At 38.5% G+C, this 17,315-nt stretch overlaps 1 protein-coding gene across 5 annotated transcripts in view; it reads left to right on the forward strand.

Moving 5' to 3' along the window:
* The first annotated feature begins 3,348 nt into the window (after nt 1-3,348).
* The window catches only part of CNTLN (centlein), a 199,421-nt gene continuing 185,454 nt past the window's right edge, over nt 3,349-17,315 (forward strand). For 4 of the 5 annotated variants that reach the window (XM_042804808.1, XM_042804807.1, XM_042804809.1 and 1 more), the window contains exon 1: nt 3,398-3,702. In XM_042804808.1, coding sequence (XP_042660742.1) covers nt 3,607-3,702 — 96 coding nt within the window. In that variant the 5' untranslated portion in view covers nt 3,398-3,606. Of the gene's footprint in view, nt 3,703-17,315 lie in introns of all 5 variants that reach the window. The other variant, XM_042804806.1, reaches the window with a different exon arrangement.

A 17,315-nucleotide genomic window follows, 5' to 3' on the forward strand; every position in this document is an offset into this window, starting at 1 on the left:
TTAACTGTGCAAATTGAGTTGAATACATTATAATAGTAGGAATGAGGTCAGAAGTGGTTAGTATCTTTTATTAGATGCAGTTGGAAAAAATTGAGTTTAGGTCAAATACTGTTTTCACCGATTTGTTCCACCTAAACGGTCTGCTGGTTCTCAGTTATGATAGGTGGTCTAATACCAGATACTACTTCTCCCTACAGACCTTGCCACTTTTATATCCCAAAACTATTCTTCCTACAGCTGTAATCATATTATTTATAGCTGTCATCAAAGGGAAAATAATGTCCCCCGCAGTCCTGAATGCATAGATAAGCTGGCTTGTAAGTCGTCAGTTAAAAAAACCCTCAAACCCACACCACAAAACCTCCAGAAACCTTGACTGGAAGCAAGTATGTTTTGAATTCATTGTTTAAACAAGATCGAACATATTTCTAGGGTTATAATATGTTTTTGAGAAACACATAAATTAATAAAATATTGAAGACGTTCCCCAAAACTGCTAAAAATAATTTCAGCAGTTTTGGCTTCATTAGCTCACAGTAAGGGAAAAGCATCTTCCAGAAAGTACCTGTTTGATGGTGACACACAAGAACTGTTGACATCAAAATCCTAGGAAATATGCAAATTAATTAGTAGGAAATGTTAACACTTCTAATTAAACTCAGAACAGTAATGACATCTTCTGTTTAAAAGAATGCTCTATTATGTATTTATGTTTCTGGACTTTCAATAATGCAGTATTGGTGGGTTGCCACAACCGATGGAGTAATGTTTTATTTCGCATTAGAAAAGGAGAGGAAATAGACAAACAGAAAAAAGAAATTATGTGATGAGGAGTAACTGCAACATATTTGTAATATGGATGTATTTCAAAGAAAGAGGTGGAATTTCCCAGCTGCAAAAAAAACCAAACAGAAAACATTTATGCTTCCTGCCACCTAGGCTACTTAGGGAGCACTTTCATTTGTGTAACTTTCACAGACACTGTAAGTGACAACAGCCATAGCAGCTAGATTTCAATTGTGTAATGTCTCTCTAATAGACCTCTTACAAGTGGAAAAGCCACAAAAAATTGCATGCTTACTCAACAGTTGTGTATTTTTGAAAATTTCTTGTGTTGATCCAAGTCAAATTGAATGATGTTTCATTTGAAAAAAGTGAAATCTAAAGGGAAATATTTAAGCTTGGGAGAATTCCACCTAACAGTCTTATACAAAATACAAAGACTTGGGAGAAAGGTAGTAATACTACATCCGAAAAAGGTAAAAATACTAAGTCTATAAAGTAAGTGTTAATAAGCATGGCAAAGTGTTGCTTGTGTGCTTGTTGCAGTAGCATGTTGTGTCTACAGTAATAGCAAATGCACAAATTTATCTTTTAACTTGTAAAGTTATAGGAATTGTGGCCTCTTATTTTGTGTTGTGACAAGCTGCGAACCTAGCCCCTGTAATAACTGAATGTTTTCGGCTAAACTTTGAATGACCTCGTACTTGGAAAATGTTTTTAAGTCCCGTTTAGTCATTATAGTTGTTTAGCAGTTAATCCAAGTATATTGTTTTTTAAGTAAGGTTAGCTTTTTGTTGCCCATGTGTAACAGGGAATGGTCAAGGGACAATAATAAAAATATTAGAAAACAGATAAAAAGTAAAAAAGATTAAAAGGTGGGGATGTAGAAAAAGTGAAGGCTACATATTACATAGTGACTAGATAATTTAAGGGAAAAAAAAAATTAAAAGCCTCTCAAAGCCAAGAAGAAAGTAAAAATGTAAGCATTAGAATCATGATATTATGGTTAAATGAACATGTAGTAACACACAAAGATAAGTAATTGAGAGTGTAAGAACATGAATACGAGATGATACAATATAGAAGGAGCAATGAACGACAATAAAAATTCTAAAAGATGTTCTAAGGGGAGACATGATATTGATCAGTTATTTGTTAAGTCACCTTACATCTCCGTATAACTGGACAGAGAATACTCAGATGTGGTCTCTCACCTTTAAAATTTACATTAATAATTGTGCAAACAATAAACGCTGTCACAATAAAGATACTTTTATATAAAATTATATACAAATAGGTATTTTGGCCTTGAGTAGCATCATCACTTTCTCCATATGAGAAGGGACTCTAAAGCTCAACGTGCTGCAAAAAAACAACTTTCCCAGGCAAAGCCATTACCAAGAATGCTGGAATCTTTGTCTGGGCCACAGGTGAAAGGATTAGACATTTTAATGTGTAATTTACATGATATATCAACCTCTTTTTCTTCTCTGTGTACACACAGAGTAAGAATTTTATTTCTTGTTGTGATGGTACATGTAGGGCAACTTTTCCAAAACCTGTGCAAAACTTACAATGGAGGGGAAGAGAAAACATACTTCTGTGTAAAAACACGTATGATATTCTTATAGCAAGATATTGACGCTGGTGAAGTGTAATTCAATTGGTACTTATTTCCAGGCTAAAAATATCCTGATGTCACGTTTCAATGCCCTTCTTCATTTGTTTGGGAAAAATTCTAGTCATACTTCCCCCGTAGGCCACAGAAATACAAAAAGTTGATTTGGCAACACTGCTCAACCCTTTATTGCAAAACCAAGTACTCTGCATATCCTGATCTTAAATGCAGTACATTTATGTAGCAGCATCAGCCCAATTATTTCATGTACTGTAAAGTTAGATTTTCAACGCTTTTCTTAGCTTACAGTTGTAGGTTCTCAAATCCAATTTGGTAAATAATAAATTCGAATATTCCTGTGTGAGAGGCAGTGTGGGTGCTTATGCATATTAAGGTGCTGTCAAAACCTACTCTAAACCAGGTTCCTGACTCTTGCCCTGCAAACGTTAGTACCCAATTCAGAAAAAAAAAAAAAAAGAAAAAATCAAAAAAAGCATGCTACATCTTACAAAAGTGTGCTGGTCCCTCAGCGCCCCACAGCACAACACCTGGAAACATTTGCACCGTTCATACGCAAATCTTTAGTATCGCAACCGAGATGTGAGACAATTCTAGGTGTTCCTAAGGCTCAGAAAGGACATAAATCTGCTGGATTCCCAGGCATTTGAAAAACCTTGCGCTCTGCTGTTCCCGGGTCGTGAGGGACAAATAAGGATCAGGTCCCACGCCCGGCAGGCGCCCACGCTCCCCGCCCGCGAAGAGTAACAGACTGCGACCATAGTCCCCGCCTCCACCCCCCGGCAGACCGGGCGCCTCGCGGGGCTGTGGGGGCGGCACATGCACGGCACCTCCCACGGCGCTTCGGACCAACGGCTTCCACGCGCGGCGCATGCGCGGCCCTGCCGCTCGGGCGGGCAAATTCAAACCTGCCTCTCGCCCCTTCTCTTTGTCGGTGCAGCAGTTGCGCTGACGTCATTGCACCGCGTCGTCCTCCTCCTCTGCGGTTTCCGGCGCTCGCCCGCGCGGTAAGTGCAGCTGAGAGGGGGAAAGTTTTCATCTGTGTGGTTGACAGCACCGTTCCTCTCCCCCTTCCCTCAGGAGTGGGCGGGCAGGAGCTTTCCGCACCCTCTTCGCCAGGCGCGGACCTTCCCCCCCGCTCGCCGTCCCCGCGGAGGGGGTGAGGGGCTGTCACCACGACGCCGGCGATGGCTTCGGGGCGCGCGGAGGCAGTGGCACCACCGCGGCTGGCAGAGCTGGAGGAACAGCTGCGGAGTCTGGCAGAGGAGCTGAGCCGCTGCCAGGTACCTGAACGCGGGGCCGTCCCCTCGGGGCGCGGCGGTGCGGGCCAGCCCGGTGCGGCTGCGGTCGGACGCGCACGTCCCGCCGTCCGGGGAGGCCTCTCCCGCCCACAGCTCGGAAGCGCTTGGGGTTCGCGTCCCGCTTCCGGAGGGCAAGGCGCGGGTCGGGGTGCCGGGCACCCGGCCTGTGTGGGCCAGGAGGGGCCGGGTGGACACCGCGGCGGGGCCTCTGGCTGGGGGTGGGGGTTCGCCTCGGCCGCCACCGCGCCTTTGGTGGGTGCCCCGCGGAGCGGAGCGGGGCGCGGCGCCCACCTGTTGGGCGGCGGCGGCCGTCCCCGAGGCTGCCGCGGTGGAAGCCAGGTCGCCGGTCGCGCCGGCGTGCCCCCCCGCCAGGGGCGTTAGACCGGCGCGGGGCTCTTGCTCGGATTTAAAAGCAGGCACTTGGCCTGAGAGTTCTTACTTTTTTTCTCCCCGCCCCAAGAAGCCACTGGTTATTTGGTTTGGTGTGTAATGGTAAGAGTGCTGGGGTGCTGTCTTGTGTAACGCCTCCAATAACGAACGAATAGAGGAATTTTATAGAAACGTAGGCCTTGAAGGAAGCTTTGGAGCTGATTTAATCTTTCTGCCGACCCTGCAGCAGGATTAGGTATACCCAAGCCATTCCTGGGAGGGCCGACTTTATGAATAATTATGGTTGTACTTTCAGAAGTTCCCCCAGACTGTCTCCCTGTGACCTCCCTTCACAGGTATAGTTCCCTCATTTTTCCATTGCTTATGTTAAGGTGCATTTCATGAAAATAACAAGATGTTGGTAGTACCAGGTCTTGTCATAGAAATCTACGCTAATTCCTTGCCAAACACGTGGATTACACCTGAAAGATATGGCAGAGAGGAACATGACATCTAATGTTGTGGTTGTTTTCTCCTTTCTTGGTAGCCAAACCAGCATTTTCTTGTGGGACATGGTCTGGTTAAGGCCTGGGCTGAGGTAGCCATATCTGTGAGCAGAGCTTTGAGCAGCATTGTTTCACCTGCCGACTGGCAGTGGATTTCTGCTGTGGGTAGAATCCAGGCTTCTTGCAAAAACTTGTTGCATAGGAGAACTACAGGGAGAGGGAGCTGTCAGTAAAAATCCTGTTTAGAACTACTGAACAATTAATTGTTTGGGGATATCTTAAATGCCTTGTGGGACAAGTTTAGAAAACTCTTTATAATGATAATTTAGTTTCCTCTTCATGGTATGCAGATGTGCAGTATCAGTCAAAATTTGGTGGAGGCAGAGGAAGGCCCTGTGCTCTGCTCATTTACTAGTTGAACATAAATTATATATTACTTAAATCTAGTAGCATAAATATTTTTGAAGAACATTATAAATAATAGAAACTTTGAAGTAAACAGTACATATCTGAATTTCTATGCACTTTGATAATGTAACTTGATGTACACAAATTGTAGTTAAGTATCTGATTTCCCCTTTAGATTCATTCAATTACATGGGCATTTCTACTTGTTGCTTGATGAACCCATTCCAATCATTTTGAAGTCATCAACCAGAAAATATTTTAAAATATATTTCTTTTAAGTCTCATGCATATTATCTTGCCGTTCATGTATCTTTTTTCTTGTAGCAGATCAGATAGTTTTCTGGGAGGGAAGCATCCAAAAAAGACCATGAAAGTAGTTCCTGTATTTGAAAACAGAACCCAGTCAGTGTTCTGCGGTAATCTCTCCAGTTCTAGGTAGAATTCAGTACATATCATCCTTCTAACAACAGGGGATGCATGTCTTCAGAATTTATTTCAGATTATTAATAAAATAAAAAGGAAAGCAAAACAGTAATCTATAAGCAGAGATTCTTCTCTGAAAGCACTGCAGTATAGACATAAACATGCTTTACCATTTTACTAATCCATCAATAAATGTAGAGATACATGTTTAAGTATGTGTATGTTACGTAAAGAAGGGGGAAGCCAGATTTTAGTAAGTAAAAGCGGTGATTTAGTGAATAATGTGCCTTTTCCAGTGTAGGATTTATCCAAAATAATTAACCTTTTTTGAACTTCTCTGAAGTTACTCTGAGTTTGGATGAAAACTAAAGAAGACTTTACTAAGATTCTTCAGCTAGTTTAAAAGTCAACTGATAAAATTATTCAGAGATGATGAAACCATTCTGAGTTCATATTTCATATGAAAACTCTGTGCAAAGACAAGCTATTAGGAAACAAATATATATGGGCAATGTTAATGTTACGCTTTTCTAATTTCTTCACAGTTGAAATACAGATTTTTTTTACTGACCAACTAAATTCCTTTAGTGGAATTATGTTACCTATGCTGTGACTTCATTAGTTTCATTTGGGTGTGAGATTTTTGTTGGTTCTTGTGTTAAGTCATCACCTAACATTTGTAGGTCTTGCTAATCAGAATCGTGAAACTGTTTTAATTTGGAAGGCACCTCTTGAGAGTATCTAGTCCAACTCACCCTAGAGGAGCTTGCCCAGGACGGTGTCCAGTCAGGTTTTGAGTATTTCTGTGGCTGGAGACTGCAGTCCCTCAGGGCAACCTCGTAGGAAAACTGTTTTAGCTTCTATTAAGATTTTCCTTGTCTTATGTTCTATTCTGTTGGGTAAGGTTATCTCTTTTGGAGACTATCTTAGAAGACATTTTGGATAGAAATGTTGTGTAAGTGACTTTTAAAAAAGACATTAATAAGAGGGTGTAAGCTTTTAGTGCAGCAACTGGATAAAATCGCCTCTGTTTGTTTTTTTTTAATCTTTTGAGTATTACTTTTACAGACACATAAACTGCACTTCCAAAACAGACTTCCCAACTGAAATTTAGTTTAATAGTTTAAGTGAACCAGAACTAAATAATTAGCTTTAAATATTTGTTTAGGTGTTAGACTTTTGGATTTTTATTTTTTTTTTTCTCTCCAGAGGAAAAAAAACATTTCTCAAATGTCTGAGACTAAAAGCTTTAATTGGCTCTAGGGAACACTCAATGAGGTTATAGAGATAGAGTTGTATATATCCAACAGTTCTCCAGCACTTGGATAAAATATGCCAAGTTTCTTTTCTACTTCTCCACACCTCCTTGGACTATTATATTCACTGTCATGTACACTGCACTTCCGAAATGAAGTCTTTCCACTGGGAGCTGTTGTCCATTGATGATATGGAGTCCATTGACTATATGGAAGCCTTCTCTGGCTAATGGAGCTCCTGAGTCTTGATGGAAATAAGCATGCTAGCCTTGTTCTAACCACAGGTATTCCACACATCTACTTTTGGCTGTTGTCTCTTTTCTGCAACAGGATCCTGGAGTAGCTGACCCTTTCTTATCTGGGATGGTGGCCTTTATGTTCCAACCTAGGTTGTTTTTCTTCACATTTCTCTTTTAAGGTAACACTTGCTATGAAGTAAAGGTGCCTACAGAGCCAAATATGGCATTTTGAAGGTTTCATTTTTCTGTTTTCCACCTTTCTTTCCTAAAGCTAAGATTCTGCTGGCAAGTCTTGATCTTGGCAGCTTATTTGATATTTTCTTTAATACTCCTTTCTTTGCAGTATTTGATATTTTCTTTAATACTCCTAAAAACATGATGGGAGTTTGGATCATAATAAGTGAGATCTTGGAGGAGGGCCTGTTAAAAGCACAACAGTGTTGTTGCAGTCACTCTGAAAAGTGATGCTGTCTTATAATTCTGTGATGGAATTTGCAAAAAGGAGAAAGCCAAATTAAGAAAGTAGTCCAAAGTTCCCAAATCGTCTGCTGAGAGACTTGTATAAAGTTGAGAAAGTAAAAAATAAATCTAAAGCATGTTTGCCTCTGTATTATGCTGTTTTGTGAAAATTATTGTTGTGTCTGCAGTAGAGCATTGTATAATTATTTTGATAATCACTTAATGACTTTTAATTTAAGTGCTCTTCTCCTGATTTTACTTGAGAATTACTTGAGTAATTGAGTAACTGAAAACAACCACAAAGGAAACATAGATTATTTTTTAATTTTTTTTTGTTTCTTTTGGGAACTTGTTCTGTTTCTGTGACTGGTTCAGCCTTGTTGAGGGGCAGGGGAAAGGCAAAGGTCAAAGGTAAGTTATGACACATCTGGTCTCTGTTACTTGCTTTAATTGCTGCATTCTACTTTAGGGTTTTATGCTGCTGCCTATATCTTAATATCTCAAGACCCTTCCATGGAAAATCCTCAATACCTGTGTTCTTAATACTCCCTGGATTTTTTGGCTATGCTTGGTGTTTAAAGCATCTGGCATGTTTTTTACTGCTGTCTCGTTTTCTACTGTGATTTTTTCATTTTGGGGGAGGTGCTGTTTTTGCAAGCATAGTTGCCTCTGGTAAAGGCAATCAGTGATCTGTTTGTTTCTATTTTTTCTAAGGGGAATGATTTGCTGTATCTTTGAAAGCTCATTCTGTGAGTGGAGCCTCTGGGCCAGGAGAAATTGTTTTTAACTTTTATGTATTTTCTCTTTAATCTTGTATATTTATTTAAATCACCTGGTGACCATATTTTACGGATTAATTTATAGCATATTGTATGGTTGTTTTTTTGCATGTTTTTTGTGGAAGATACTTCATTTGGTGCAAAATAATGTGCATTCCTAAAGCAGCTGATACGTATTTGGTGTCATAGCTCTTGTTCTCATGTACTGAACTACAGACACTTTTATGCCCCCTATGTAACTAAAAAGATAGGAAAGGATTTTTAAAGTATCCTGTGGTGAGAAACTTCATTTTGAACTGGACAGTGATTTTAGAGTGGGTTTTCCATATCCAGTTGAGTATCTTATGTTGCTGGAATAAGGGAGCATTGGAAGAAGTGAGCACATGTCCTCTGTTTATACTTATGCTATCGGTGATATTGCACAAAAGGACTTTGGTTTGATTAGATTAATTTCATATTTTCCAGCCTAGAATCTCTTTATTTGCTGAAAGTGCTGTTTTGGGTTCAAACAAGTGTCTTAATTTACCCATTATTAGTTTAAAAAACCCAGTCAGTCTTCATTTTATTCACTGCAGCTTTGATTTCAAAGGTAAAGTGGCATCTCCCACTGCTAAAATAAGGTGATATTTTCCTAATTGAGGACTTCCTTTATAACTTTTGGTTCTGCAAAAAGCAAGAGTACCCTGTCTTTTTTTTCCTGCAGTTACGTATACTGTTTTTATGGAGCTCCAGTTAGTGTTACCTTCTCCAGCTCCTGTGCTTTTCCTGTAGATGGTTATAATGCCTACTCCTTTGTTATGATAGGAATTAAAGGTGTATATGGCTGTGACTAAGTAACTGGTCTCTCAAGAGTACACCACTGCATGGTACTCTGCACAGTTTATACCCCTGACTCAGAAGGTACAGTCTGTCAGCTGCCAGTGGTCTGCAGACCATAATGTCTAGTCAAAGAAACCATACTGATGCTTATGGTTTTCATTTTCAAAATGCAGTTTATAGATTAGAAAATAGAAAATTCTTCATTAATCAAAAAGTTAGGAAGCAATCAGTGATCTGTCTATAAGAGTTCTGTTGCAGCAGATTCACCGGTAGAACCTCCACAGTTTCTGACAAAAGGTGATCAATACAGATGGGGAAGAAAGAGATATTTCTGTAGTTGCTGCTACTGTTGCTTTCCTTCATTGTCAGGGATTGAAGAATGGACTGCATATCCATAAGTGTTTTTGGGAAGAAGAGGAACAAGGAAGGTAGGTGGTTACTTTGTGGAATGTGGAGTGACCAGGACTCCAGCTGCTGCTGGCGTTTCATGTGTTGTTTCCTGCTTACTGTGAAAAGCTGTGCATAGACCTGTTCTGGTCTTCATGTCTTACTTTACACTGTATTTGCAGAAGAACAGTACTTTGTGGACAGCTGTACTGTCTTGTTTTGATCACTGTGATTCAAGGAGGGATGTAAAATATTCTGTTTGGTATCACTAGCATTGATAACAGATAGGATTGCTGTAACAAACTCTTCTTAAGAGAAGTATTAGCTGGAAAAAAAGATGTATTCTTTCATTCTGGACCAATTTAATACCCAGTACCCTCATTGAAAATCATATGTAGCCATTATAACATTGATCTATAAGTAGTGTTAAACACTGCCCCCCCTTTATTTACAAGTAAGTATGAAAAATATATTAAATACCAAAACAGAACATTGCATTGTTTCATGATACATGAATAGCTATTTGAGATGCATGTTGATTGTATATATTAGAAATGTTTTAAAATCAATAGCTGAGAATTGAAACTAGTATTAAATTGAAAAAGCATAGCTCTTCTATAGAGATATGTTTTTCTGTTGAGTTTGTTCTTAGTCTTCTGACTTTGTGACCAAAATTTAAATGTTTCTGAACTACCAGAATAAGAATTTGAGTGTGTTAATATTTCTTCTGGATGAATTGTTGATATCCATGCTGTTCTTCTGAAATGGGGCAAAGTGTTTAATGCTCCCATTCATTAAATACTAATTTCTTTTATTAGTGATTAAGCCAAGACCACATATTTATTGGTGCCAAGGGATGCCAGCTGTTTAGTGCTTTGGGTGTTTTTTTTTGTTATTTTATACTCTTATATTTTGCCATAAGGAGTCTAAATCACATGAGTCTAATTAGTACAGGTGTTGTTAATAAAGGCCTTACTCTTTATGTATTGTGGACAGAAGTAGTGTTGTTGAATAACTAAGTTTGTTTATTTTCTTTTGCTTTTTTTTTACATTAGACACATTTTAGCGAATCAGAATGAATTCTTTCATATCTGCTCTTCCCTTTTGAAAAAAACTTGTTTAGAATATTTGAGTAAAACTGAAGATACTCTGAGAATGATATATAAAGCAAATACTGTGTTTTTTGCTTTGGCTTTGGTTGTTTGTTGTTTTTTGTTTTTTTTTTTTTTTTAATAATTAAGTTGTTACCTATTCACAGTATGTCTGTGTGTGAAGATTTCAAATTGCACCCAGCATGTGAGTGGGAATCTAAAATTTGTTGTAGAGATCAGTCATAGAACAGTTTAGATTGGAGGGGACCTTTAAGGATGATCTAGACCCCCACTCCTGCCATGCGCAGGAGTGTCTTTCAGTAGATCAGGTTGCTCAAAGCCCCATCCAAGCTGACTTTGAACACTTGCAATGATGGGGCATCCACAAGCCTGTTCCAGCGCTCCACCACCCTTGTCGTAAAAAATGTCTTCCTTATGTCCAATTTAAATCTCCCCTCTTTCAGTTTAAAACTGTTGCCCCTTTTCCTGTCACTACAGGCCTTGTTAAAAAGTCTCTCTGTATTTCTTATAAGCCCCCTTTGGGTATTGAAAGGCTGCAGCCAGATCTCTTGGAAGCCTTCTCCAGGCTGAAACTCTCTCACTCTTTCTTCACAGGAGAGGTATTCTAGCTCTGTGATCATTTTTGTGGCCCTGCAATGGACTTGTGCTGACATGTCCGTGTCCTTTTGTTGCTGGGATCTCCAGAGCTGGACACAGCACTCCAGGTGGGGTCTCACAAGAGTGGTAGAGGGGGAGAATCATCTCCCCTGACCCTCTGACCACACTTCTCTTGATGCAGCCCAGGATATAGTTGGCTCTCTGGGCTGCAAGTGCACATTGTAGGCTTAAGTCCAGTTTGTTGTCCACCAAAATACCCAAGTCCTCTGTTGGGCTTCTCTCAATCAATTCATCCTGTATTGATGAGTCTGTATTGATATTGGGGATTGCCCTGACCCAGGTGCAGGACCTTGCACTTGCCCTTCTTGAACTTCATGAAATTCGCATGGGCCCAGTCCTCAATCCTGTCAATGTCTCTCTGGATGATATTCCTCTCACTGGTGTAGAGACTGCACCACTCAGCTTGGTGTCATCTGCAACCTTGATGAGGGTACATTTCTTCAATCCCACTCTATTGGTCCCAGTATGGACCCTGGAGGGTCACCACTTGTTACTGGTTTCCATTTGGATATTGAGCCTTTAACTGTAACTCTGGATGGGGCCATCCAACCAGTTCCTTACCCATCTAACTGTTCATCAATCAAAACCATATCTCTCCAATGAAATGGGAAGAATGTTGTGGGGGGCTGTATCAAAGGCTTTATAGAAGTTTAGGTAAATGACATTTGTAGCTCTTTGCTTGTCTACTGATGCAGTCACTTCATTGTAAAAGGCCACTGGATTAATCAGGAACAATTTGTCTTTGGTGAAGCCATGTTGTCTGTCTCCATTCACCTCCTTGATCACTGCCTTGACATAGCTTCCAGGAGGATCTGTTCCATGATTTTACTGGGCACCATGGTGATGCTGACCGGTCAGTAGTTCCCAGAGTCCTCCTCTAAGAAAGGATGCAATATTCCATTTCTTCCAGTCACTGAGGACTTTGGTAGACTGCCATGAGATAGACATGAGTGAAAAGGTACCTTTTATGGGAACAACAAAACACTGCTGTTTCTTATTAGAGGAGGTTGCATTTTATGTGCAGAGAAGTAGGCTGTTGCTTGTAATTTTTCCAAATGCACTGAGGATGCTTCCAGAACACACCAAGGTGTCTATATTTACTGCATAGTTACAGATTCAACTGAGAAGATAATGGCTGTAGCAGGTCTGATTTTCGCATCAAACTATATTTTAACTCAGGAGGAGGTACATTGTTCTTAGAGAATGACTTCAGATTATCTTGTTCTTTGTTATTAAGTGTGCACAGTTTTGATTACCTCAGGTACTGTCTAGTTTATGACTTAAGATAGGCAAATACTCTATTTGTCTGCAATTTCACAGGATTTGGAAAGTACTACAAAATCATTTCAGGCAGAGTTGACATGATGAACCCAAATTCTACTTGGTTAGTCATGGTAATTCAGAGTGAATATACCCAATTGTATGCATGTGGTTATGTTGTCTGTAAAATAAAACTACTTGTGCATTCCTGTGTTTTCGAATGCATTGAAAAATCACAAATGCATTATGATTATATTAATCCAGAGTATTATATTTAAACAAAAACTAGCTCTGAGGCCTATGCTGAAACTTTTAGATTATCCTGTGCTCTCAAATAAGTGATTGAAGTCTTAAAATAACTCTCAGAATTGTAGCACTTCCAGAAAGCAGTTATGCAACTTAGAAAATTCATGTCCTGTTACATTCTGTGCATCTTCTATACAAATTACTTCAGTAAGTATAGTTAGTTTTAATTGAAGTAGTTTAGATATTTATAGCTTGAAATGAAAGCTCACAGATGAGTTATCTTATCCTTGGTCTATAAAGGGATTAAAGCAAACCCTTACTGCTGGAACTGAATCCTTTGCTTTCTCATATCCTCTCTTTGAAAACAATTCTTACATCAACCAAGGGTTTTCTGTGTTGAATACTCAGGGGAAAAAAAAGCAGTTGTTGGTTTAATGTCTGTACCAGTGACTGAAGGCATGCAGAGCATCCTCACTGTGCATTCATCAAAGAGCAAAGAAAGTAATTTACTTTTAGCTATTCAGTAAGGCTGGCATTGTATGGAATAAGCCCGTGTATATCTGATAACTTCTCTCTACCATTTAACGCTTGTTTATTTCTGTCCTGTCATCCTGTGATGGTACTGATCTGACTTCTGTGTTCTTAATTCATTGACTTACGTCATGATGGGCCAGGAAATATTTTGTATTTCTTGTCCATTGACACCACAATGAATTGTTTATTTGTGTCAATTAAGAATGTGTAATAAAATTATTCCGTTAAGTGCATTGCTGTCTTTCTGTCACACCGATGAACTAATCTTTATCAAATCATGTGTAATGACAGCATCTTTTGGCCTTGTATTTTTGCTTAGACCACTGTTATTGCATCAACATTGTAACATGCTAAGATATTATTTGTATGCTGCCTGATTATATCCAACAGAGTTCTGAGTAAGGATGCAGTCTCTTGGTTGTGTGTATATTTATCTACGCACAATTCTTTTATATTCTACATATATGTGTAAATAAAGCAGTATGCTGTCTTTTTTTCATTTTTGATTCAAAGATATCTTTGTTGCAAAACTACCAACTGAGACAAGATAACAGGAAATTCTTTAAATAGAAAGTATGTCTGGAAGACATGTTAAACTGTTCTTCTAACATCATAAAATTACATGTTGGTTGCATGGCCCTTATACTGCAACATTAGGGAATTGACTAGGAAGGAGGGAAGATACAGTTGTTTGCTGGTGGAATCTATTTTGAAGCTATCAATCTGGTCTGGTCACATACAGCCTTCTTACAAATCTCTACTTGACAATTAGATGTAACGGTGTATACTGTATGTGAGTGACTTTTGTGAACTTGAAAATAACTTCATGTTATCTTTAGAGCCTGGTGTGTATAAGGCACTATGTTTTCTTTTGAGTTACTGTTCATTCTTACCTGCTAGTGACTTCTTAGGTTGTTGAAAAGCACAGCACCTCAAAGATAGATTCTGTAAAGTGTAAAAGTGTTCTGTATTGTGACCACTCAGCAGGACTTGGTGGGTTGTAGAGAGAATACCTCTTACTTAGGAATATAATACGTGACTGCAAATCACAAAGAAACACTGGCACAGCAGGATCAAGAGAGTCTGCACTGGCAGCATACAACAGTGTAAGTTTAAAGTCTTGTGAGCCATCAAGAAGCAAGTCTGTCACTTGCATGTAAATCATATGTCAGCTTGATTAAAGTCTTGATCTCTTTAGTCAGAAGTATAGTAGATGCTACGGGAGTCTAAAACAATCCATAGTAACAATTTTCTTGCAGATGTTTCAGTGCTTATACCAGCCATGTTACTTGATGCTTTTTTTTCTCCATTCTGTATAGTATTTTGTGTTTTCATATAAATTCTTCAGCCCAAGAGTCATGCGTATTTCACTTTGTATTGAAATACTCCATAATACAGAAGATTGTCAAGATCTGCTTATTATAGATTTTTTACTAAAAATTAACAGTAAACTGTTAGCTCCCTCTGTCCTCTCAACTTTTTCATTTTTTCCCTTTTGGGGATATTTACTAATTAAAAAACTAAAATGGGAGTTTGTGTCCTGTGCTTTTCTAGGAGTTGTTGGGGGGGGGGTCACACATAGTCAGGGAAGAGGTTGGTTGGTTGGTTGGTTTTTATGTTGGTTTGTTTTTCCTGTTCTGGGGGTGATCTCTTCCAGATTTCAGAACATGTTATCTTCCTAATTAGTGAACAATAATTCATAATTCTGTAAAAAAGATATTATATGAACAGAACTATTATTTGACATGGTTTGAAATACAGTAAAACATCAAAAAGTACTGATTTCAAACTGTAGGTAGCTGAGACGCTTGATGTATGAATTTGCCCTACAGGAGGAGGTTTTTCAGTTTATCCTTGTTCTCAACACAGTGCAGGATAGACATGTAAACAGAAATTAAACCTACCTGTAAATTTAATACCCAAACTGTCATGAATGCATAGTTCTTGTAAGCAAAAAAGGAAAAAAGAGATACTGCTTATGCTTTTGGGACTTCTCTCACTGCTAATTTAAAAGCTTCTCCTGTAACAACTCAGTATCATTACTTTAAGGGAATGGCAGCTAATTCTCCTTGATAAAGCAGTGTAAAAATACTCAAAACATTCTGTGTTCTGGTCACTTTTAAGTTTCCCTTAGACAAATAACTATGCAGTATTGATAGTTTTACATACTTTTTATATCAAATGTCTGGACCAGTATTTATGCTTGGATTTCTATTCCAAAAGGAAAGTAGATAGTTTAAATAAGACTATTTGTCTTTCCCTGCTTATAAGCCAGAGGGATTCTTTGTTTTGAATCTCACACTACTGTATAATAAATTCATGACTCCATTTGCAAGCAAATACTTTTACTGTAGCTAGTCATACTATATAACCTTTATCAGTGGCTCATCTTGTGTTTGTCCCTGCTTCTGAGCTTGCTGCTGTTAAAAATCAGTGGAAAACAGGAAGAATCCATTTTGTTTTGCAAAGATGATGTTCAAGGCCTAAGGTACTCTTTATTTCTGTATGTCTTTCAGTGTGATGATGAGCTACAATTACTTTCACTATAGGTGGAGGGAAAATGCCACTTATTGGGGGATATGCAGTGCACTTTTTTTGATTTCATAATTATTTAGTTCTGGCATGCAAACTTGGTCACGGGGTGAGCATCTTTTTCTCTCATTAGATGTGCTGTGAATAATGTTAGTTTTAATGAGTAATTTTCAGTAACTTTAAAATGACATCTGTATTCTGCCTTGTGTATGTAAGTTCTCAGCTGTTCTAGGTACACTCTTGCTGACCTCCTGAGTTATTAATGTACACCTGAGTAGATTGAATGTTCCTTGGGTATGCTGAAGATTGATACATCCTGGGCCTTGACAGCTGCAGTGTTTTTCTGTGCCAACTTCAGACAGTCTAAGCAGCCCTTTTTCAGAAGAAACTGTTTGGCTCCCAGGACCATTCAGGGAACAACCTTACCAAGTCCATTAATTGTGCCAACAGATTAAAAAGGCTGTTTAAACTTCTTTTCATCTTAAGACTGTAATAATTTCTGGCTGAAACTCATTCTGTTATACAAAATGTTTAATTACTTAGAGATTTAAGTGAAACAGTTTTAGCTATTCAAATGTTTGACATATTTAAAAGAAAGTCCCATTTTATGGTAACATCATTTATTGACTTATGTTTTACTGTAATAATGAGAAATTTTGAATTTTTCCATGTAAACTTTATGTAATAAAACTCACAGATTTTTTTTTTTAACTACAGATGGTGTTTTATTTTTTTACTACTAACATGCATTTGAAGATGCATTTGTGTCATTCTTTTGGCAGAAGTCCACTTAGGCAGGATGCTGCTTTGTTTTGTGTACACTTACAGAAATACAAATATGTAGTGAAAGGCATTTATTAATGTAGATTAGAATGTCTGTTGATATAATTACAGCATTGCTTTCTAGTTCTGTGTGTGCTTATTCACAGATTGCAGTAGGAGCTTTAAATACCAGTTCCTGCCATCATCAAAAATAAACAGCATTTATTGAAATGGCATTGTTTTGCAGTTCTAGAAATTCCAGTGATTTTTCCCTTATTTCCAGGTGACTTGGGAAGGGTTTTGTTTGTTGTGTTTTGTGTGTGGTGTTTTGTGTTTTTATTTTTTTTAAAATGGATACTACTTAGCCTGTTCTGTTTAACTGTTTCTTTAGTGCACGCTGTTCACATTAAGTATTTCTTACTGCCAACAAGCTTTTTAAATTATTAGGTTAGGATGGCTTTTTCATTCCTACTTCAGCTTCTGTTCTTTCAGCACATACAGAAATGTTGCAGAACTTAGTTGTGTTAGAAATGGTAATATCATTGACATGAGTATAATTTGAAGTTGATTTTACTATTCCTTGGACAATTTTGAAAGTAGTCTGTGAATAGTTACAGGTGCTTTGAGGTTAGTATGAACTGCTTATTCAATTAAAAGAGAACATTTGTAGCTTAGTGTCTGTTCTTACTAGGATGACAATGCTCATGGAAATTTAGTATTTTATATATCATCAAAAGGTCAATTTCTGGGAAACTTGGCAAAGTTTAGGTAGGAACTAGATTGCCAGAGACTCAATACATGCTGGATATTCAGCAAAAATCACAGGAGGGATGTGAACATCTCCTTG

Source organism: Tyto alba, unplaced genomic scaffold (assembly GCF_018691265.1).
Source record: "Tyto alba isolate M040663 unplaced genomic scaffold, T.alba_DEE_v4.0 Super-Scaffold_42, whole genome shotgun sequence".
In the NCBI taxonomy this organism is placed as follows: Eukaryota; Metazoa; Chordata; class Aves; order Strigiformes; family Tytonidae; genus Tyto; species Tyto alba.